This window comes from Vigna angularis, chromosome 6 (assembly GCF_016808095.1).
Source record: "Vigna angularis cultivar LongXiaoDou No.4 chromosome 6, ASM1680809v1, whole genome shotgun sequence".
NCBI classification, from domain to species: Eukaryota; Viridiplantae; Streptophyta; class Magnoliopsida; order Fabales; family Fabaceae; genus Vigna; species Vigna angularis.
The window spans coordinates 22178901-22204819 of NC_068975.1; the positions used below are offsets into that span (position 1 = coordinate 22178901).

General features: G+C 30.7%; 1 protein-coding gene across 1 annotated transcript; it reads left to right on the forward strand.

Annotated features, from left to right (window-relative positions):
- The first annotated feature begins 350 nt into the window (after positions 1–350).
- Positions 351–25234, forward strand: LOC128197542 (uncharacterized). The gene is made up of 2 exons (XM_052879597.1): positions 351–2632; positions 25042–25234. The coding sequence occupies exons 1-2, from the start codon at positions 351–353 to the stop codon at positions 25232–25234; spliced, it is 2475 nt and encodes an 824-aa protein (XP_052735557.1).
- Positions 25235–25919: the final 685 nt, after the last annotated feature.

Consider the following 25919-nt stretch of genomic DNA (forward strand, 5'->3'; position numbering starts at 1 on the left):
TCTTAATGTTTGGAAGAACTCGTGTGTAATTTAAGTTTTAAATTCCCTGTAATTCCCATGGAGAAATCCTAGTACTCTAGTCGTGATTTCCGCACTATTCTAAGGATGACTGTAATCCTGAATTAACTCTTGACTGCTTTCCTATATTATGCATGATGACGTCTTTATTATATATGCATGACGTATATAATCAGGATGTTACATTTATGGTATCAGAGCAATTCTTTCTTAGAAACCTGTAGGTTGTGGGTGTGCACTGTCTGCAATTGTGTTTTCTGGTCATTGTGTAAGAAGTTATAAAAGTTTCTTCGAGTCGGGATTAATAGAATTTTTCTCTGTGTGAACAGAAAATGTCATCTAGATCTCCTCCTCCCTCAGATGTTGATCCGTCTAACTCTAATCAGATGTTGAATGCGGTGCTTCAAACATTGCAACGGCAGAATGCTTCATTGGTTCAGCAGAACACTATTGCATTACAAAATTTGGAAGCTGCTAGATTATCGGCTGAGAATGCTAGAGTATCATCTGAAAATACTCAAAGGCAGTTCATGGATGTGTTGACTAATGCTAGGACTCCTCCAAGTGTTTCTTCCATGGTTATTCCTACGCAAGAATGGAGTTTGGAAAGCTTTCTCCAACATCATCCAGCCCGATTCACTGGAAAATGTAGCCCTGACGAAGCTGATCATTGGTTTAGGGACATGGAAAGAATCTATGAGGCTAAAGGGTGTCCTGATGAGAAGAAACTGGCCTACACCCAGTATCTATTGGTCGGGGAAGCTGGCCACTGGTGGAGCAGCATGAGGATGATATTGGAAAGGAGTGAGATTCCTATTACTTGGGAGCTATTTAGGGTTAAGTTCTACACTGAGTATTTCCCTGACAGTGTCAGATATGCCAAAGAAGTGGAATTTCTGGAGCTAGTACAGGGCAACAAAACAGTATCAGATTATGCTGATCGTTTCAAACATCTGCTCCGCTTCAACACTATGGCGGTAGACGAAGAGTGGCAATGTAGGAAATTCGAAAACGGCTTGAGAGGTGATATCAAGCTACTTGTGAAGGGGTTACGCATCAGAGAATTTCCTGCTCTGGTGGAGATGGCTCGTGACATGGAGAAGACTAAGAAGGAATCCGAGGGACCTCAGAAACAACAGAGCCAACCACTGAGGGTTGGTGGGCCTATGATATCTAGGGGAGGCTCCATTTCTAGGAGTACCCCTTTCTCTAGACCTATTTCCTCTGGGTCTAGGGGTTCTTCCTCTCAATTATCAGGGCAATCCAGTTTTGCTAGCCCCTTGAGATGCTACAGGTGTGGTGGACCCCATCTACAGTCTGTTTGCCCTCAGATGAGCGGTTATCGGAGGTGTAACATCTGTAGAGGTGAGGGTCATTATGCTAGAGATTGTCCTACCGTCAAGAGGACTGGACCACAGATACACCGTGCTGAGAGATCTGTTCAGAGGGGTGGTGCCAGACCACAGGCCACGGGGCGAGTTTATGCTTTGACCGGGGCTGAGGCAGCCAACGCAGGTAACCTGATTGTCAGTAGTTGTTTATTATTTGAAAATTCTTGTGTGGCATTGTTTGACTCGGGGGCGACGCATTCTTTTGTGTCCGAGGTGTGTGTTGAGAGATTGGGTTTAATTGTGGGGGAACTTTCGTGTGATCTGGTGGTGTCCACACCAGCAGCAGGGTTAATTAGGACATCTAAAGTGTGCTCCAGATGTCCTATTGTAGTAGAGGGACGAAGGTTCAAAGCAAATCTTATTTGTTTACCTTTGCAAGGGCTAGAAGTAATTTTGGGTATGGATTGGCTATGTTCCAATCGCATACTTATCGACTGTGGTAACAAGCAGTTGATATTTCCTAGTAAAAATGAAGATATGTCTCTGTCGTTAGGCGTGCTGAAGCAAGATATCAGGAAAGGTGCTTGTTGTTTCTTGGTTATGACGCATATGGACGCAACTCAGGAGTCAGATCATTTGTCTCAAAAGAATCAGAGTGTAGACTTCTTAGTGGTAAACGACTTCTTGGATGTTTTTCCGGAAGAAGTTCCTGGTTTACCTCCTCCGCGAGAAGTGGAGTTTTCTATTGATCTGGTCTCAGGAGCAGGGCCAGTATCTATAGCCCCTTATCGGATGGCTCCAGCTGAATTGGCTGAGTTGAAGAAGCAGATTGAAGAGCTGTTAGAGAAACAGTTTATCCGACCAAGTGCTTCACCGTGGGGTGCGCCTGTGTTGTTAGTGAAGAAGAAGGATGGTAGCTCCAGGCTGTGTATTGATTACAGGCAATTGAATAAGTTGACAATCAAGAATAAGTATCCGTTGCCGAGGATAGATGATTTGATGGATCAGTTATATGGGGCTACAGTATTCTCTAAGATCGATCTTAGGTCCGGCTATCATCAAATCTTGGTGAAAACAGATGATGTGCAGAAGACAGCGTTCAGATCTAGATATGGCCATTATGAGTACGTAGTTATGCCTTTTGGTGTGACTAATGCTCCTGCCATTTTCATGGACTACATGAACAGGATTTTCAGACCGTTCTTAGACAAGTTCGTTATTGTCTTTATAGATGACATACTTGTTTATTCTAAGACTCGAGAAGAGCATGAAGATCACCTTAGGTCAGTACTCGAAGTGTTGAGAGAGAAAAAGTTATATGCCAAGATGTCTAAGTGTGAGTTTTGGATGAAAGAGATCCCTTTTCTGGGTCACGTAATTCCCATGGAGAAATCCTAGTACTCTAGTCGTGATTTCCGCACTATTCTAAGGATGACTGTAATCCTGAATTAACTCTTGACTGCTTTCCTATATTATGCATGATGACGTCTTTATTATATATGCATGACGTATATAATCGGGATGTTACAGTTAACACGTTGTAGATCAATATAGGTCTTTTGTTTGATTGTTAAATCAAATTCTTATTATTTTATTGATAATTTGCTTCTATACTATACTTTCGTATATGCAATGTAAGACCCATGAAAAATATTTACCTTAATAGTAACAATTTTATTACTAGTAGTAATAAATTTCTTTTAGAACTGTCAAAACGGGTAACCTGGCCCGACCCGACCCGACCCATCACGGGTTGACCACTTAGTGAGTCAACCCAACTCGGCTCATTTATTAGCGAGCCAAAAAAATTTGAACCCGACCCGACCCACCACGGGTTGGTGGGTTAAACGGATTGGCTCATTGGCTCACTTAATTAACTTTTTTTTCACCTTCTTCTTCTCAGATTCTTATAACATGTTACTTTGATCGATCAAATTGAAACAGTAATAATTGAATCAATTGATATAAAAGAAAATGAAACAAAAGAAATATATTGTTATATATATTCTAAGCTATCAAGCGTAAAATTTTGCCAATTTAATTTAGTGAGACATACAAAAAACTACATATAGATGTTAACAAAAATATATAGCACAAGATAAATTGTCATGCTTGTAGATAGGTTTAAAAACAAGATAAAACAAATGATATATTCCCGAATTATCTAATCTATAATATTATCCATCTATTAAATTGGAGTCCTGAATGGATAAATTCACAGTATTATGCTCTCTTGAAACATCTTCTTCTTTATCTCCATCTATAATATTATCCAATCTATAATCTTAGGGTTTTATTTGCGAAGAGGAACTTTTGGAAAGACAGGAACGCGAAATGCTCTATTGCTAAGTAAAGGTTATGCATTTTGAATAATTAATTTAATTAATTTGATTTCAATAAAAAAATAAGATTTGAATAATTAATTTAATTAAAAAAATAGATGGGTTGGTGAGCCAACCCAACCCACCACGGGTTCAACCCGTGTGAGCCGGGTTCTTAGTGAGCCGGGTCAAAATTGGCTCGCATAAAAAATTTTGCATTTTTTTCCAACCCAACCCGGCTCAAACCCGTGGTGAGCCGGGTTGGCTCATGGGTTTCAACCCATTTTGATGGCACTAATTTCTTTGTGAATGGAAAATATAATAAGTTTATAAAATGTGGAAAACTAAATAAGAAATTTTGGTAGCTTAAATGGTAGAAAATTGTGGGGATTTCAAGAACATGGGTTCAAACTATTTTCTACCTTTTTCTTTAAAAAAAATTATAAAAAAAATAAAAAAAAATAAAAAAATTAAAAATATTAGTAGTGGATAAAACACTCCAGGTTTGAATATAATAAAATAATATTAAAAAATATGTGAATAGTAAAATTTTTGGACTATATATAGTCATGAGAGAGGAGGCTATTCTGCACAAAGAGAGGAAGAATCAAGTGAGAAAGCTTGAGAAATAGAGAAGAAAGAGTTAGGAAGAAATTTTTAGTTGCAAGAAGAGTAGAGGTTCTGGAGGGTTTTCGGAGAAACAAATTCTGAGAAAGAGATTAAGTCTGGAATAGAGGTAGGGGAGTTAACCTTTCTAAGCTTTTATATTATGATTTAGTATTGTTTTATTACTATTCATGTTTTGAAATTCTGTGTGAATACTATTAATGAAGAACATAGGTGCTTACTGTATATCTATCTATAGTGAATTTCTGTGCTAATATTATATGTTGTTGTTTTGAATCTGTAAATAAAAAAATTGTTAAAACTAGTTGAGGAACACTTTGGCTAAGGAAAGACTTGGTACTTAAGTTGTCCATTGTGACACACCTCTCTTTCCTGGAAGTCTACTCGACAAGTTTTTAACTTAAATCTTGTTGAACAGATTATGTACTGTTAAATTTTTGTGCAATATATTTTGTTGGAATGAAAATTTCTGATGAATTCATGTTATTGTGGTAGATATGGAATTATGAATTATAATTGTGATGGTAGGATAGAGGAATCTTAAAAACCGGAGTTGGTACATCCCTGATCATAGAGCAGCCCTGGTCAATTCCAGTAAGTTGTGACTAGTCATATGTACTAGCGTTTATGGTGAGTTTGATTCATCAAACATTTGATTCTTCTTCGGTGACCATTTATGGTGATATTTTAGTATTGTTAATTTATTTTGTGATATATTCATTTTGTATGATTTCTGCGATGATTGGATTTTATTGGATTTGAATTTATGCATCTGAACATGATATGAGTATTATGAGGAGATTTTGTAAGGGTATAATGTGAGTTGAGGAATATGAGCATGATATGAGTCTCGTGGAGAGATTCAGTAATGATATGGTATTTGTGTATATGTTGATGTTGAGGGTCCTGTAGTTGGAGGTTATCCTGATACTCTAATAATCATCCAGTCTCAAGTAGAGAAGGATGAATTATGTGGTGAGAGGGGCAGGAGGTCCTGGTCTATGTGCCGGTTTTGGACATAGTGTTGAGGACTAACCTTGTGGATGATATGGAGTATTTTGGAAGTGTATTTGTAATAAGAAGTAGAAGTCATCACAAGTGCATAACCTCCCGTGACCGCTCATCAACATATCATCAGAATGAGTGTTTATTGGGTATCGTGGAATGAGTGTCTATTGGGTATTGTGGAATGAGTGTCTATTGAGTATTGTGAAACGAGTGTCTATTAAGTATTGTGGGATGAGTGTCTATTAGTAATTGTGGTATTGTGGGATGAGTATCTATGATGCGATTGTTGTATGATGGTATGAGTATCTATGATGCGATTGTTGTATGATGGTATGAGGGTGTCTGACATAATTATTATTTGAGGTTTGTTGAGTGTATCAAAGTAATGGATGAGTATGTATGATGCGATTGTTGTATGATGGTATGAGGGTGTCTGACATAATTATTATATGAGGTTTGTTGAGTGTATCAAAGTAATTATGCATGTTTTATAAATGATTGGTTGCATGTTAGCTCACCCTTCTTGTTTATGTTTGTGTGTGTGCGATGATCGTATAATTTGTTATACGGGATTTATGAGTTTACAGTTGAAATCTGAGTTTAAAACATATATATATATCAACTATGAATTATCAAGTGTGAGATTAAGGGATGTTACCTTAAATGTAATGCTACAATATATCAATTATATAGGAGACATTATATGCAAGAAGAAACCTTTTAATAGAAGAGAATATTAAAATAAAGAAAAAAAATCAAAATATCTTAAAATGTGTATTAGTAATAAAATATGTAGTTAAATTTATATTTAGAGATGCTAAATAAACATGTCTTCATATTCAAATTAATTTTAATTTTGATAAAAAATAAATAAAAATATAAGTATGTGGATATCCATATTGTCTTTCTTCTTATATTTATTATCGTTTTAAATTACATAAATCCCTAAATATTTTATTTTCATTGCTTATTTTGGTCATTTGTTTTGTTTTATTTGAGACGTCGTCTTTTTATACAATTTTTTATTATTTCCCAATTGTTTAACTCATTTGATATTTATCTAGGTCCCTCAAATTTCCATAATACATTTTTTTTATTGTAACCTTTTTATGTAGTTTTCTTTGAATGATGTATTACATTTTATGAAATGTAAACCTCAATTTTATCAAATTAAAGTACATAAATCCTTAATTTATTACCTAAATTCTTTTATTTTCGGTTTTTAAATTTTTTTAGTTGAAGAACTTTTCTCTTATTAGACAAATCTTATTCTTCTTTTAATTGTAAGGACTTTATGTACAATTAGTCCTTACAAATAAAACTTGATTATTTTATATTTAAAAGATCAAATTATAAATGAAAAATCAATTAATTGAGTTTTATTTTATAAAAGATACCATCTCACTACTAAAATATTCTCTTCCCTTTATCTATATTTTCTATTAATTTTTTACTTCTTTACTTATCTATTTGAAGATTAAAAACAACTATACAAGTCATGACCTTAAACACAACAATTTTATTAGTTAAAAATTTACATCAAAGTATGTTCACCTAGTAACCTAGTCATTTTAAGGTTTTACCTTGCATGTGGTGCTTTTGTGGTTACATGTGACTCAAAAGGGTTCGAAATGAATCTATGTCACTATGTGATCATTATGGTGTGCTCAAATTGTTGATGAGTTTTTTTATGCACAAGTATTGTATCTTGTGTGAGTGGAGTCTTTAAAAGTTATGATAGGATCTTAAGACATAGCTCAGATAAGGGAACCGATTATATTATATTAGTACTTTTAGTTTTGATCAAATTGATTTTAAAAGGAATTGTATCTATTACTTACCTTGGTTGAGGCAATTTGTTCTATGCTAATAGACAATGATTTGTGATAAAAATGTTGATTTATCTTATATTTGAGTCTTTAAATTAAGGTAATATAAATAAATGGAGAATAGGTATATTAGATTAATTTTATAGGCTTTTGGTACCATATTTTACTACAAAAGGGGATATTATGACTTGTAAAAGATGTAAAAAAAACAAGAAGTGGTAACACACTTTTACACACATTTATAGCTTTATAATACATTGGTTGCACTTTCCATTAGTCTTACTTTAGGTTTATTTCACTTTATGTCATTAGTAATAAATTGAGTTCTTTAGTGATACACTCTAATGGGAGCCAATAAGCTAAACTAATATACAAATTAGATTTTTGAAATTATGCACACTTATTAGGCGACCCAACTAGTCTTTGAACAAAAATTTAAAAATTAAAATCCAAAAAGATTAGGTCATTCTACTCACTAGACAAGCCTTGTGAAAAAGGTTCTCAAGGGTTTGGGTCTCTAGGAAAGTAAAACCATTATTGAGCAAAAATATTTTATGAAAAATCTAGAGAGCTCATGATGGTTGAGTTGTAGGGTGAGTCTTGTCTTACTGGACGAATATCATTGCTTTTACTCCTAATATTTGCTCACTAGACGAGTCAATTCTTTCATTGAGAAAAAATAATTTATCTAAAATCTAGAAAGCTTAAAAGGAATTGATTGTTGAGTGGGTTAAGTATTTGCTAGACCAGCATACCTATAAAGGCGACTCACTTAGTAAGAGGTAATGGTCGTTAGGCAAATGATAGTATTTGAAAACTCTCAGCTTTGTCTCGCTAGGCAAGCTTATGTGCTTGTTGAGCAAAGGGGAATAATTTGTACATGAAAATCAATGTTTTGAGTTTTGAAATAAACTAGATGGGTGTGTGGCTGAGTAGGGTCAAGATGTTAGCTATAATTTACTATTTTGTATGTGAGTGGTCGAGTTGAATTAAGACGTTAGCCATAATCTATTGTGATTCATGATTGATGTGTGTATGGTGTGGACATAGTTATTTCCAAAGAGAAAATACTATATTGGAATGTAGTAGGTCGTGGTGTATTTAATTAGTGATTTTGTATGAGATTATCTTGACTCTATTAACATTTGACTCACATAAAGGAAGATGTTAAGTGATGAGAGTTGATGAAAATCCCTATAATTTGGAGGGAAGGTGTGTAAAAGAACTGTGTCATAGATAAAAGGAATTCACATTATCATATGAATGGAGGACTTAGCTCCAAATATATATGGCTTTGTGTGAGCGAGAAGTAATGTGACAATTATGGAATCTTTGAGTCTAATTCAATACACAAAGTCTTTTAGAAGTAAATTCAAATATCTATAATGAGTTTGTGCCAAATCGATTGTTTCTAGTTTGAGCCAAATGGATTATTATTTGAATGAACTAGATGGATTGTTACTTGAATGGGTCGAATAAACTTTTATTATTAAAGATTTGATTTTTGATGTTTATGAACAAATATCTATTATGATAAATGAGTATATTATGTTTTATAAATTATTAGTTTACCATTTTTTTTGTGTGTTTTTGTTCATTTTAACTACAATAATAATGTAATACACAAGAACAAATGTTAAAAATAAAAGTTGTTAGTAAAGTTAAGCATATAAGAAAGTTATATTTTTCATTAGAATTTATATGTATAATTGTATATATATTTGTTCCCTTTTAAATTATTTAATAGTTTCATTTAAAAAAATTCCTCAAAGACTATTTGTTTTTTAAATAAATAATATAATGTACCGAATAATAGGACTAATTGTTTAACTCATGTAATTGTTATTTAATAACATGTATTTTTTACTGTAATTTTTATTTTTTATAAAAAAATTATTTGATTAATATCTAAGAGAGTTTGACATTAGTTATAAACATAAATACGATTAGACATAAATTTTATACTTAATGAACATTATGCTAAGAATATAACGTTCTTACCTTATTTACTTTCAAATGATAATATCTTAAATCCACATCAACCTCTCTTATCTTCATCATACTTATTCTCATGAAATTATATTAAAAAACATTAATAGTCCCCATAATTTCAAAATAGACATTATGCTCTCCTTATATTTTTAATAAAAAGAACATCAAATGGACTCAGATTTTAAATAAGAAATTATATATCTTATATTTTTTTGAAAGAGATGCACAACTCCCTTGGATTTATTTAAAATATCATATGAACTAAAATTTAAATAAAAAAATTTATAAATTAAAATTTGAAAATATAAATAATAAATAAATATTGTAACATCTCACTTTAATAATATAAAACTACTAAAATAAAAATTTTCTTATGAATATTTATAAAACAAATCATTCATTATATATTGTATATTAATACAATTATTTAAGATAAAACTATAATAGTATCACATGTATACATTTTCAAAATGATTTTATTATAAAATTATATCTAACATGATCTAATATCGTTCAATCATCTAGATGCTTGACTCCTCAACCACAACATACATTTACACTTCCATCTTTATTTATTTACAAAAATACGGTAATAATTACAAAAGAAGAAAACCATACAAGACAAAATAACACAAAAGAAGGATAAGTTAATATGCAAAAGAGTTTTCATACTGTAAGATCCTTGAAAATATTTGTAAGTCAGATACTAGATTAAAAAAAAAGTAAAAAGTGAATAGTAAATTGTGAATAGTAAAAAAAAAATATTTTTGGAAGGGATAAGTATTCCACGTAGCTTTGAGTCATATGAGATCAGAATTCATCAAATTGTAAATAAAAAATTATTTTTGTAATAGTAAAATGAATAAAAAAATGAATAGTTAAAATGAATAGTAAAAATGAATAATAAATTTTTTTTTGCTATAAATAGCCAAGGGGGGAGGCTGAAAATTTACACCAAAAAAAACTTAGAAAAATTTTGAGAGAAGAGAGTTGGAAGAATTTCTAGTTGCAAAAGGGATATTCTGGAAGTTTTCAGAGAACGATGAGATTAAGTTTGTAATAGATGTAAGGGGAGCTAACCTTGAGTATTTCGTTTTGTAATATCTTGAGTCTTGAATATGCAATATTTTGCTTTTGTCTGATTTTAAATTTTGAATATGAAGTATTTTGTTTTTGTATGATCTTGAAATTTGAATGAGAACATGCTTTTGTGTTTAGATCCAAGTGTGATAGTTGTAAAATGTGATGTTGATTATGTTATGTCATTTGTATGTTATTAGTTGTTTATTTTTGTATTTTTGGATGGATTAGAAGTTGTCTAACCGGCTCTGCCAGATTCAACTTCTTGTTTCCCCAAACTTTTTTATTGCTTTCCTTATTTATTTATATTAAAATTTTGGAAGGATGAGGAGTTGTCTAACCGGCTCTGCCAGATTCAACTTCTTGTTTCCCCAGAAATTTTATTGTTTTATCTATTTTTATTGCATCTTTTTGGAAGGATGAGAAGTTGTCTAACCGGCTCTGCCATATTCAACTTCTTGTTTCTCCAGAAATTTTATTGTTTTATTTATTTTATTGCATCTTTCTGGAAGGATGGGAAGTTGTCTAACCGGCTCTGCCAGATTCAACTTCTCGTTTCCCCTGAAATTTTATATTAAGATTACTTTGATGGTAGAAGAGCTAATCATTTCTTACATATGATATTTATACATATTAAGATCATGAATATGTGTTATGATCATGTTAAAATTTTAGTAATGGTAGTTATCTGTGTAAATTCAGTTTTCATGCTTTTAATTTTTCTATGTTCGAATTACAGTGGTAAAACGTTCCTCTTAATTGTTTTTATCGTTAGATTTAGCTAAAATTTTAATATATGGATCCTAAGACCTATTTCTTTACTTTGACCGTTTGAATCATTAATTAAGAGTCTATACTTGGAGAAATAAGTTCGGCATGTTTGAATAAAATTGTATTACTGAGTACTCTTGGAAAAATATAGATTATATTCTATTTGACCGTTGGATCAACCTGAAAATTTGATATATGATTCCTAAGATATATTACTATAATTTGACCGTTAGGATTTGTAATCAGAAGTCTATGTGTTGAGAAATAAATTTTGAAATTTTGAAAAGTAGGATGAACACTATATTTTTATTCTTAAGTTATCATGATAAGGAACTTCATATATATTTCATTTACTGTTACATTAAAACTTTAATATTTAGTTCCTAAGATATGTTGAGGTATTTTGGCTGATATATGACCTTTGATTTGGGAAAATATGTTGAGTTATACTCGTTATGGGAAAAATGAGTTTATAATATGAAGTATGGTATCTGGCAATATGTTTAAATTGTGACACCAAAACGAGTTATTGTCAATTTATGAGTAAAGAACGAACATGATTGAGTTAGGTAGATAAGAGGGTAGGATTTTGTTGATTCTTATGAAATGTGGAAGTGGATATAAGAAATTATTACTTATGAAATGATGTTTACTACTTGGAGTAGTATGTTTGGTTTATACTATGAGAGCTTGATATGAGCAAAGTAACACCGAGGTTTATGAAAGCAGGCAGAAAGTGGTCTGACCATAAGGCTTTGACATAAATATATGGTCCGTAAGTTTTATAGAAGCAGGCAGAGAGAGGTCTGACCATAAGGCTTCAGAAAGTAAGACATAGTATACAGGTGAGGCTTAAGGAAGCAGGTAGAGAGCGGTCTGACCATAAGGCTTCGTGAGTAAGCATGATATACTTGTAAGGTTTATGAAAATGAGAAAGATGATTATAAAAAAAATGATGAATTAATGACATCGGGATAATGGTATTTATCAATTGCAAAAATACATGATTGAAACATTTATATTATAAGTTTAATGATTGTATGATATGGTTGGCTTACCCTTATTTGTTTGTGCTATGATCATATAACTCATATTATATGTGAATAGATAATGTTGCAGATGCAGTTGAAAAAGCTTAGAGATGATGAGAGAGATGCGGGGAAAAAACTTCAGGGATTTTTGTAAAAAGAATAAATTGTATTGAAAAAAAAATATGTTGTGTAAGACTTATAAGTTAAATTTCAAATTTATGTTAAGTGGTGAAGACTATATTGTTTAAAGTTTGTAAGTTTGGTATTGTACGTTGGAGGAATTGAAATAAAGTTTGATTGTTTATATCAGACTAATTTAGTCTCTACTACCAGTAATACCCTTTAAATTATTTGGGTGTTACACATACAATGGAAATAACATTGATCTCACATACTTATTCAATCATACAAATCTTAGTAAAGACAAGCATACCACATATAATACTCAAACAAGACTCAATTATCCGGATACAAGAATTGATGTCAAATCTCGGAGGGTCTTGCACTTGTGGTAGCTTCTACTGCTTTGCACAACCATTGCCAATGAGTTTCACTCTACCACACACAAGGTTAGTCCATTAACATCTTTGGTCAAAGTAAAACTCCTAAACTAGGACTTTCTGCACCTCTCACCACATACATCATTCTACTATACTTGAGCTTGAATGATTATTAGATTGATAGGATAACCTCTAACATCTAGACTTTCACATCAATGAATACATTAATAAAAGCAAATCATAATCCTCTTTCGATCAAAACCACTCATCCTCATACAAATCACATATAAAGATAATTTCCTTAACAACTTATAAGATCACATTAAACATACAAAATATTGAACATGGAAGATTAAACAACCCTATTAATTTCGCTCAGCGAGTAGTTCCTAAAAGTCCACTTGTTCAGTGACTAGAAGTCTCGTTCAACGATAAAAGTACTAGAACTCACAAATAATAAATCACTCATAATTAATCCAACAAAGAGTTGTCATGCTCAACGACTACTAAGTAGGGGTGGAAAAACATATCAGTCTGAGCCATTTTGGCTCAACTTGCCCTTGGTCTTGCAAAAACAGGTTGGACCAAGCTGGACCATAAAAAAAAGGCAAGAAATTGCAACATACCCCACCATAGGGTGGATCAGCGGACTGGCCCACCATTTTTTTATTTTTATAATTTAGAAAGATAAATTAACAAATAAAAAGCAAAACGAGGCTAAGGGCGAGTTGGCCCGCCTTTTGTTCGCCAATTTGGCGAGCTAGGCGGTGAGGCCAAAACGGGCTGGTGGGTTGAAAATTGCAACCTAGTCCACCTTGTTTTTGCGGACTGGTGAGCTGGCCCATAGGCCACATCCTACTTTGGCATCTCTATTTTCAAGAGAATGGCTTTTTGGCCTTGGCCTTGTCCAACGACACAATTTCTCGTCCAATGAGTTTGCATAATTTTGTAGAATGTAATTATGCAGATTTATGCTATTCCAACACTGACAATTCAACCAATACCACATACAAAACTCAAAATACAACAAATATGAATTACACCATTCAAAGGCTCAAAACATCATATTTGCAATACCATATAGATAATCTCAACTTTCATCATACAATCCAAATCATACAAAATTGAGGATTTAATCCCCAATTCAATAGGTAAAAAAACTCATCACACAACTCAATCATTCATACAAACCATAATACAAGCATTGAATTAGTAACTTGAACATTATAAAAACTTAAAATAGTGCAACTAGTTTTCCTTACATGTAACCACACTCAAACAACTCTAAAAATACTAGGATGCATTCAATTCCATAAGATGATCTATCTATTGATAAAAACATCACAAGAAGGATGACGACATACCATTATGATCACTGACCAACAAGAACTCATATTGAAGACAAAAAGAACGCATGCAAGAAGAAGAAAACTCACATGCAAGAGAAAACATATTTGAGCCTAAAGAAAAAGAATAAAAGACTAACTTACTCAATTAGAAATTATGATCAGTCATTCTTGTAGTAGACGATGTTATTAGAGAAGTTATATCTAATCATCAAATTGATTAACAGAGATAAAAAACTTTTAGTAAGAAACAACTCGTAAAGAGAATTCATAAAACTATAGAAAAATGGTTTATAGATAAAATACATGTTTAAAAATAATAAATTTGTTTATAACAAAATTATTTATAAAAATACTTTTAGTATTAAAATAATTAATTCTCACTATTTTTAAACTATTAACAATTCTAAAATATCATTTTCTATATCTTTACAAATTTTGTATAATGAATAATTTAATTATTATATTTATAGTTTTTATAAGAATATATAAAAAAGGTTATATTTTTGAAAATATTATTTAAATTTAAAATAAATACAAACGAAATATATAATTAGGTTTTAATTTATTATTGTATTTATGTATGGTTTAAATGTATTTATAAATATAAATATAAATAAAATAAGGTGTATAATTGTTAATTCGTTATTAAAGTAGGGAGGACAAATGTCTACTTCTAAAATTAAAGCGTTATATAATTTTTTTTAATGCAACAGGTTGTTTTTCAACCGTAAGTCATTTTCACAATGAATTTTTTTATAAAAATATATTAGAAAATATGAGATCAATTTTCCTACATTAAATTTTTCAACCTTTTTTTTATATAATTCCTTAACCTTTCTATATTTTAAAACTTTAACTTTTAATTTTTAAATTTCTCATTTACATTTGAATAAATACTTTATTTTAAATTTTGAGTGAATACTTTATTCTTAAAAAACAAGAATAAATAAAATAAAAAATGAATTAGGATAACTATAAGAGATGGTGAATGCGAATTTGACCATCCATGTAAGACCCATGTAAAATATTTAAATTTAATAAATAGTTGTTTTTTTTATTTATTTTTATAAAGTTAATAATAGTATGGTAAAAAAAAATAATATTAAAATAAATTGTGGAAGAGAACATTCCACGTAAAACTCAATTATTCAAAGATAAGAATGGTGAATAAAAAATAATTTTTGAATAGTAAAAATGAATAGTAAAAGTGAATAGTAAAAATGAATAGTAAAAATGAATAGTAAAACTTTTTGGCTATAAATAGCCAAGGGGGGGAGGCTGAAAATTTGCACCAAAATTCTAGAGAAATTGTGAGAGAAGAGAGTTTGAAGAAATTCTAGTTGAAGAGGGGAAATTCTGGAAGTTTCCGGAGACTGATTTGAGAAGAGGAAAACTAAGTCTGGAATAGAGGTAAGGGGAGTTACATTTTGTTTGGTATTATTTTGAGTCTTGTATATGTTACTTTTGTTTATCTTAAATCTTGAATGTGAAGTATTTTGTTTCTGTATGATTTTGAATTTTGGATGAGAATATGCTTCTGTGTTTAGATCCAAGTGTCATAGTTGTAAAATGTGATGTTAATTATGTTATGCCATATGTATGCTATTAAATTGTTTATTTTTATATTTTGGAAGGATTAGAAATTGTCTAACCGGCTCTGCCAGATTCAATTTCTTGTTTCCCCAAACATTTTATTGTTTTCCTTATTTGTTTTTATTGTATTTTGGAAGGATTAGAAATTGTCTAACCGGCTCTGCCAGATTCAATTTCTTGTTTCCCCAAACATTTTATTGTTTTTCTTTATTTATTTTATTGTATTTTGGAAGGATTAGAAATTGTCTAACCGGCTCTGCCAGATTCAATTTCTTGTTTCCCCAAACTATTTATTGCTTTACTTATTTATTTTATTGCATTTTTGGAAGGATTAGAAGTTGTCTAACCGGCTCTGCCAGATTCAACTTCTTATTTCCCCATATATGTTATTATTCTTGTTATTTAATTATATTGTACTTTTGGATGGATTAGAGGTTGTCTAACCGGCTCTGCCAGATTCAACTTCTTGTTTCCCCATGAATTTTTATATTAAGATTATTTTTATGATTGTCAAATATTGTATTCTTATATGATCATTTATAGTAATACTTTATTATTGTTAATTGTTTATAATTATCTTGTATGAATTCTATTATGAGTGTTTATTGTGATGTTTGATATGAAATTATTCATTTGAAATATAGTATGAGTCTCGGGGAGAGACTCTAAATTGGCATGGTATTAGTGTATATGTTGATGTTGAGGGTCCTGTTGTTGGTGGTGATCCTAAAACTCTAATAATCTTCCAGTCTCAATTAGAGAAGGATGTGTTATGTTGTGAGAGTAGTAGGAGGTCCTAGTCTATGTTTATAGACATTAATGGATTAACCTTGTGGGTGATGTGATATATTATATTTGGCCAAAATTTTTGTTGTTGAAATCACCACAAGTGCATGACCACCCGAGACTTCCATCAACATTATATCCGGATAATAGAGTCTAGTATGATAATTGCATCTTGCTAGAATTTATGGTGAATGTATTACGTATAATAATAGTGTCATGCTTTTCTTTGAACTTTGCATGGTAGCTCACCCTTACTTGTTTGTTTATGCCGGAAAAATCTTATTTTTGCGATGATCGTATAATATTTTTGTTATACGGGAGCAGATGAGGGAACGACGTCTGAACCAATTCAAGTGAAGAAGGAAGCAGCAGAAAATTGAAGAATGTTTTAAGAGAAAAAAAAAAAGATTAAGAGTGTTTTAATTATGTGTGAAAATATAATGTATTTCCAGTGTGAACTATGTTACTCCTAAATGGAGGATTGTAATATTGTATGATGTTTTCTTTATTAATGAAATAAATTGGGTGTGAGATGTTTTATATTTTAGGGGTGTTACAATCCATTTCCATCCTTCTATAAATATTAATTCTCATCCTTATCTTTATATTCATTAGCGAATATTTGAAAAATCAAAATAACACACTCAAACTAAGCATAGTTTTATGTCTAAAATGCATACATAACTATTAGAATTCATTCTCGACATTTCACAAGCAGTGTTAATTTTTTTGTCTATATAGCCAATAAATATAATTTTTTTGTCCCATTTTTGTTCCCATCCGAAAATGGGTAATTTTCATACCCACTCTTTTACTATTTAAAATATTAATTAAATAATTTGTTTACTAATAATAAAAATAACAATAATTCAATCTCAAAAGTATACACATCTTTTTCTCCAATGTGAAATATAAATAAAGAAATTATAATTATATAGATTTTAAATAAGATTATTAAATAACAATCAAATAAAAATCAAATAATCATATAAAAGAATAAAAAATATCAAATATGACTTTTAGAAATAAATTACAAAATTAAAAAAATATAATTTTTTTTAAATTATCAAATAAAGTAAAAATGTTTTAATAATATAAAATAAAATGGGTACACGATGACAGTTAGTAGGATGGGTTTGAAAACAAGAAAGGTGAATAAACATTCTTATCCTCATACTCATATTTAATTAAAAGTCGGATATTATATATGTCGTACCCAATTTATGTAAAAAATTTCATCAAAATCGGAATTAGTTTAAATAAAACTAAGCAAATGAATTCATTTTGGAATTAGTGAATATATTTTATTTAATTAAGGGCATTGTAATATTTTCTTAAAATTAAAAAAGATAAATAATTTTTTTGTTAAAAATAGGTTTAATCATTTCGAACATCCCTATTTCGGTAGGATCGTCTCAAGTAGGTCCTCGTATTGTAAATGTTCTCGATTAGGTCCCTTATTGTGAAAAATTGAATCAATTTAGACATTGCCGTTAGTTTCATACTAACACTGTTAAAGGAGGTGACACGTGTCCGTTCGTGGTATTTTTGAATTTTTTAATTATATTTTTATTATTTTTTTAAAAGTAAAATTTAAAAATGTCACGTGTCAAACTGATAATGTGCCACGTGGCAATGACAGTGTGACATGACACTAACAATGCCACATGTCATTGTCAGGCCACATGTCATTGTCAGGCCACGTGTCATTGCATTAGTCTCAATTTGGTCCCTATATTTTTATTATGTTGCAATTTGATCCCTGTATTTTTATTTTGTCTCAATTTAGTCTTAATTTTAAAAATTAAACAATTTTTTCCCTCCTCAAATTCAAACAAAATTTAAATTGTATATAAATCTTAACAAATATTTTTATTAAAATTAATATTTTTAATAAATATTTTTAACAAGATTAAGTTTAATTATATTTATATTTACTTAATCATATAAATGTTAATTATGTTATTTAAATATATCTATAAGAGTTTAAAAAAAAGAGTGACATAAGATGCTGGTGTGAATTTTTGTAATGAAAGTTTCCATGAAAAATCATGAAAGAAGAAAGTACCTTTAATTACGTTGTCACGAAAACTTTCTCCAATTTTTTATTGAAAAAAAAAAGTGAAATTTCACATTAATAATTTGTTCAATGAGCTAACTCGTTTGAAAAATTCACACCATAATGTTATGTCATTGTTTTATTAAACCCTTATAGGTATATTTAAATAACATAACTAACATTTATATGATTAAGTAAATATAAATATAATTAAACTTAATCTTGTTAAAAATATTTATTAAAAATATCAATTTTAATAAAAGTATTTGTTAAGATTTATATACAATTTAAACTTTGTTTGAATTTGAGGAGGGAAAAATTGTTTAATTTTTAAAATTAAGACTAAATTGAGACAAAATAAAAATATATGGATCAAATTGAGACACAATAAAAATACAGGGACCAAATTGAGACTAATGTAATGACACTTGGCCTGACAATGACACGTGGCATTGTCAGTGCCATGTCACACTGTCATTGCCACGTGGCACACTATCAGTTTGACACGTGGCATTTTTAAATTTTACTTTAAAAAAAATAAAAAATAAAAATAAAAATAATAAAAATATAATTCAAAAATTCAAAAAAATCACGAACTGACATGTGTCACCCCCTTTAACGGTGTTAGTATGGAACTAATGGCGATGCCTAAATTGATTCAAGTTTTCACAATAAAGGACCTAATCGAGAATATTTACAATACGAGGACCTACTTGAGACGATCCTACAGAAATAAGGATGTTCGAAATGATTAAACCTTAAAAATATAATAAAAAGGTGTATTTATTTAAAAATTGAAAATTGTAACAATCTAAAAGTTCTAGCAATTATAAGATCTTATGTTGTTGATGATGGTAAATAGAGTTCGTAAGATATATATAACAAGTCTAAGTATAAGTAGAGTCCATCAAAATTATATTTTAAAAAGGCACGTAAAAGTATTAACAAGTATTTCAAAACAAATTGAAAGATGATATACATCATCACCTAAACTAACTACTATTCTACTTCTTCAATTATCTTTTCCAATTCTTATCTATTACCACCATTTGCATGTATTAATATATTAATATACGTTACGTTCATTACATAAAGATAAAACCAAACAAACACAAAGAAGAAAAAAACAAAGATAAACTAAACTAATGTATTTAAAAGAAGAAACTTTATATAAAAACAACAATAAAGAAACATAAAGATTAAGAGAACAATTGATTCTTTAACTTAGTCTTTCTTATTTTTTCATTAATATCACTCCAACACTCATTCAACAATGAACATTCTCTATAAAAGCTAGCCTCAAGAGATTAATTCATTTGAATAAACTATCTCACTTCAGCTCACAAGTATTTAAACAAACTTCTGACTAATTTCAGTCACAAAATGTTATATTAATTAACTATATGTGTACGCTGCTTTTGGAAAATTAATGTATTGAATAGACTCATGAGACTTTACACCTGTCATGCTTACTACCAAATTCTTCATATTATAACTATATCAAAACATATATTCTTCATCAAGTCATGACAGGATTAACTTCACTAGCTCCATAAGTATGATCATCTCATATCATACACTCTGCTTTGTGTAATTTTCTTCGACTCTCACCATCTAAATTTTTTAAGTGAGTTAAATATTAGTAGAATCAGGATACTCTCACTCACGAAATCCCTTTCAATACACTTTGACGCACATAATAATAGTATTTTTCCTTGAAAATAACTGCTTACTGGAATCTTACACTATCAAACCAAATATAATTCATGAAATCCAATATTTTAAAGCAGTCATCATTATAAATCGCCTAGCATTAATTGAACAGAGAACTCTTTGTATAAATTATGCCCAATAATATAAAAGGTCTATTTGACCCAACCAAGACAATGACTCAATGTCTAAATTACGCCTAACGACATCTATATTGTTATCGCCCAATGCCCACACCACTGCAACTATGGTGTATGGTGGAGCCAAATCCAAGCCTGATGGAATGAAAAAAGGGGCTAGGTTTGTCAAAAAATTTCAAAGGGTACCCAAGAGTCTAATCCTTGCACCTAACATAACACACATAAGTAGAAGAGAAACGAACCTAAAATCTTAAATTTCTAGATTTCCAAAAGCATAATATCAACTTATTATTGACTCCATATTCATAAAAAAAATATCAATTCAATTCATTCACATACACCAAAGTAATATCTACCAATTATAGATAATCAAACACATTATTTATAGTGCAAATATCTCATAGAAATCTAGTTACATCATATATACTCCATTCAAAATCTTTAAACAAACAAAAATCCGGTCAAAAACTCCATCTCTCTCAATACCATTTTCATTCTATATTAATACATTATTCAAACTACACAAAACAAAATTGCCCTTCATCATTCAACAGTTTCAGAAATTAGAATTTTCTTTATCAATCCATTTTCTAAAACAATTTGGCATATTCATACTATATCTATCACATTTAGCTCAATCCCAATTTCATACTCAAATTAGTTTCGTTTTAGATTTTTCGTTTCTACAATTATAAAAACCAATCAAAATATATTAAATGATTGGCTTCCTTTCCTTAAAGTAAATTCCTAATACTTTTCTTTCCTTACATAGCTTAAAAACATATAATTGCTTTATCTAAAAAAAAACCTAATCAACAATCAGAACATGAGTTTGTGGTCACAAATAAATAAATATCCATTTAGAGGATAGAAAAACTACATGTAACGGAAATAAGGTCACATACTAGAGAAAAATTTAATAGAATGAAAATTGAACTTATTAAAAAAAATTGATTGGTAAAGTTTGTAGTAGTATTCGCACAAGGATCATTCTTATGCTTATAAATATTTTAAAAAATAAAATTTGGATGATTTGTAGAAAGAAAAAAGAAAAAACTTAAACATATATTTTTAGATAAATAATGAATTTATATAAATTAACTTTGTTGTCACAAAAATATATTTATAATTTAGTACCTTTAATAATAAAATATTAAAATAATAAAATATCATTATAAAATACGTTATTTTTAAATTTATTTTCTAAGTCTCATAAATAATGTCATAAATATCATTTATCATAATTTTAAGAAATTAATTAAAATTTTTTCGGTTGATATTACTTAGAGCTGTCAAAACGGGTAACCCGGCCTGACCCAACCCGATCTACTACGGGTTGGTCACTTAGTGAGTTAACCCAACCCGGCTCATTTATTAGCAAGCCAAAAAAACTTGAACCCGACCTGACCGACCACGGGTTGGTGGGTTAAATGGGTTGAATAATTAATTTAAAGAATAATAATTGGACCAAATTAATTATTCAAAGTAACATGTTTAATTTGTTATAAGAATCAAATTAATTATTCAAATTAATTAAATTAATTATTCATAATTATTCTTATAATTAATTGGTCCAATTATTACTCTTTTATATCAATTGGTCCAATTATTACTCTTCCAATGACCCACCACCCTTTTCTTTCGAGATTCTTATAACATGTTACTTTGATCGATCAAATTGAAAGAGTAATAATTGAACCAATTGATATAAAAGAAAATGAAACAAAAGAACTTTGTTGTTATATATTCTAAGCTATTAAGCATAAAATTTTGCCAATTTAGTTTAGTGAGACATACATAACCGTTTGACCAAGAAACTACATATAGGTCATTAACAAAAATATATAGGAGAGGGGAACTTTTGAATAGACAACAACACAAAGCAACACGAAAAGCTTTACTGCGAAGTAAAGGTTGTGCGTTTTGAATAATTAATTTAATTAATTTGATTGTAATAAAAAAAATAGGTGGGTTGATGAGCCAACCCAGCTCACCACGGGTTCAATCCGGGTGAGCCGGGTTCTTAGCGAGCCAGGTCAAAATTGGCTCGCATCAAAATTTTAACATTTTTTTCCAACTCAACTCGACTCAAACCCGTAATGAGCTGGGTTGGCTCACGGATTTCAACCCATTTTGACGATACTAATATTACTATTTTAACTAAATGCTACGTTAAGCCCACCACGATTATCTATAATAAACATTGGCAGATTGGAAGACAAAGAGAACATTATGAATCTCTCTTCTTTTTTTCAATTCAAATTACTTTTAAAATAGAAAAATTTAGTCCTTTTACGCAGTGTTTGCTTAAACAGATTTTACTGTTCAGAGGCGAATGCGAGCGATGAAATGAAAGTGAACTCGTGTTCGGATGAGAGGAAAAACGAGAAACGCTAAAGATAGATTTGCGGGATGGAAGGGTTTTTCATCACCCGCAAAAGTAAAGAGATTTAGAGGGATTGTTAGTAAAATGTCACATGTGCCCTCAACCAATTATACAATTCCTTGTGTGTATATCATAGTATACATACTGTGCAGTTTTAGATTCATGGTGCATAGGTTGGAGGAATGTTTGGTTGGAGACGATGAAGGTTGATGGCTGAAGACGAAGATGAAGAGCTCGAACATGAAGATCTGGAGTTGAAGAAGGAGTTGGGAGAAGAAATGCATATTCGGTTCTCACTATTCATATTCGGTTCCAGTTAATTGAAAAAATGAAATAATGCGTGTATTCGGTTCCATGTTGTGGTATTCGGTTACACTGGAGAGAAGAAGTGCAGACAATGGATGTATTCGGTTCCCCAAAACTGTATTTGGTTCCTCTCTCGTATTAACATGTTCCCCTGGCATTGTTTCGTTCCACAACCATGTGAAGATTTCGTTGATGCTTTCTTCCATGGTTGATGCGTTTGCAAGCTTAGTGAGTAACTACCCTTTGCAGCGACCGAAAAGCTCGCAACCTAAACACCACTCCATCACCAAATGCACATTCTGCCAATCCTTGTAAGCACCCTTGAACTCAATGATGTTGGGTTGATCCGAGAGGTGCTGCAGGATCATAATTCCCCTCTTCATATCATCAATTTGCGTCTTTTTGGTTAGCCTCCACTTTGGAATGGACTTGCAGCCATGCTTCCTTCCGGTGGACTTGTAGCTAGCTTGTGTGTAATACAAAGTCAGTGCTACTACTCTTGATTTATCCTTGAACGTTTACATGCAGTAGTCCTGACAATTACTTTGGCTTATTATATGAAGAAAATTATAATATGTTAAAATTTGTCTATAACAATATTAAAACAATTTAATTTATATACTAAAAAACGTTTGGAGTTTATTTTCTTATAAGCAAATCTATAATTGATTTTTTTAAAAACAATTTTAATATCGTAAACTTCTTTGATTCTTTTTTTCCTTCTCTTTTTTTTATTTGTTAATATTGTTAGTTGAATTTTGGTTAATTATTTGTTTTTTATAAATATTAAATTTCACTTAAATAACAAATAAAATTATACAAGTAAGTTATATTAAAAATAATATTATATTTAAAAAACATTATTTCATTTTACTAAATTATAATTTTTTTACATTTTTAAAATTAATTTTAATAATTAATTTTAATTTTTTATCTTTATAAACATTTCTACAATTAAATATAACATTAACAATTATCATTTTATATTACTTTAATAATCAGGGATATTTTGATAATCTTTAATTTCTACCAATTAAATAATTTTTTTAAATCTGTCATATCAATCAAATCCTACACTAATTTTCACTAACTTTACTTTCAAATCCACTCTCAATTACTTTCAAATCCACTCAAACAAACAACAAAAAATTATTCTCAAATTCTCTCAAATTCATTGAATCACTCTCCTGAGGATTCATTAAATTCTCTCAAACATAAGTCTCCTCCAAATCATCTCTCACATATCCTCACATGTGTACAAAGCATTAGTCTTTTAAAATTTGTGAATTTAGTCTCACATTATATTAACAGTAACTTTTCGATAACATTTTCTAAGGAAGATCATATTTATGTTATTTCTTTATTTTAAGATTATTAAAATGATCTCAACACAATTACGTTATTTTATTTTATTCACGTGACGTACAAAGGATATTGTATCACTTATAAGTCAATCATAATAATTTTAACGAACCACATTTTAATAGATTAAAATTTTAAAAATCAGAATAATAAATGTGTTCATTTAAAATAAAATATCCAACAAATTCACATTATAAAAGAATGAGTGTTGTTATTTAAAAATATTAATGCAATGATTAAATGGTCATTTTACCTTAAAATAAGTTCAATAGCATGATTAGTATCACTAAAATATCATGTCATTAACGTCATAAATTTCACATACAGAAAATTTCAAATGAAAAGAACATCAAATTAAGAACTTCTAAATCAAAGATACAAATTTAATAAAAAATTATTATTATATTTAAATATGCTTTTATTTCATAACTTTTTAATAAAAATTAGAATTAATCTTTTTTAAATTTAATTTAATTTTTTAACATTAGAAATGCAATAATTTAGTTATTCTACTTTTAAAATACGTAGTTAACATTAAAGCAAGAATATATCTTATGTAGATAAATTATTAAGTTTATTTTGTATTTTAAACACGTAATTAACGTTGAAACGAAAATATATCTCATGTGAATAAGTTAAAAATTAAATATTATTATAAAATACATTTAAAACATCAAATAAATTTAAATTTTTTTGGCTAAAATAATTAATTCACATATTTCTAAAATTTAAAAACTAAATCAAATCTAATTTAAAAAAAAATTAATTTACTAAAAATTAATAAATTAAGGGTTAAATATGTTTTTCGTCCCTTAAGTATCACACGATTTTGGGTTTACCAGATTGGGGAAACTTGCCCCTGCACCTCCGCCACGATTTTGCTCTTCTATCTTACATCGTCATGAGCCAAGAATGCGAGAATGGAGTTTCTGTTGTGTTTTTGGATTTACAGGTCTGTTGCAGGTGATGGCGCCTCTGGATGACAGCGATGACGCGAGAGAGGATGTCGCGGCTTGCAAGGATTTTGCGCATTGAAGGTGGCGTTGATGGAGGATGGCGTCGCTGCAGGGGAGCTTGCGAGATGAAGGCGCGATAGCGGAGAGGCTTAGGCGATTTAGGGTTCGTCGCAGCACTCGCGATTTGGAATTTCGCTTGGTCGTGGTTCTCGATTGGTCGGAGCAAACTCGGTGTGTGTCTTTCGGCACGGTGCGATTTGCAATTGGAGTTGCTCACGTTTTCTGGTTTTGTCTGAGTTTCAGGTGATTCTGGGAATGCCATGGATGCTCGCGTTTTCTGGAATGCCATGGAGCAGGTGTTGAAGGCACGAAACAGTGGACGTTGGCGGCCGTCTGCTTAGCCGAAATGGGGATGATAACCCCTGCTTTTGGGTCGCGTCGAATCAGAGGAAGGGGAAACCAGTCCTCACGACTCTGACCGGTTGTCGAGGACGGCGTCGGCGGTGACCATCCTGGTTTGTGGCTCGTGGAGCTGGGCTCTCTCAAGCGGCGATTGGCGAAGGAAAAAGAGAGCTTCTCTCTCGCGCGCGGAGAAAAGGCAAGGAGGGAGAAATTGACGCCGCGGCCGACAATGGCCCCGGTGGCGACTGGTGTCGCCGGCGACGCCTTGGACTGAGTGGAAGGTTCGGCACGAAGGCTGGTCCGATGGAGGCTAGGCTCTGCCGGAGAAGACGAACGAAGTTCTCAAGCACAAGCAACGTGGC

What these genes read in the sequence shown, in the direction of transcription:
- LOC128197542 (XM_052879597.1), top strand. Translation starts at nt 351, where the DNA reads ATGTCATCTAGATCTCCTCCTCCCTCAGATGTTGATCCGTCTAACTCT. An exon ending in GAGCATGAAGATCACCTTAG is followed by an intron (nt 2,633 to 25,041) that starts GTCAGTACTCGA and finishes TGGGTTTACCAG; the next exon opens with ATTGGGGAAACTTGCCCCTG.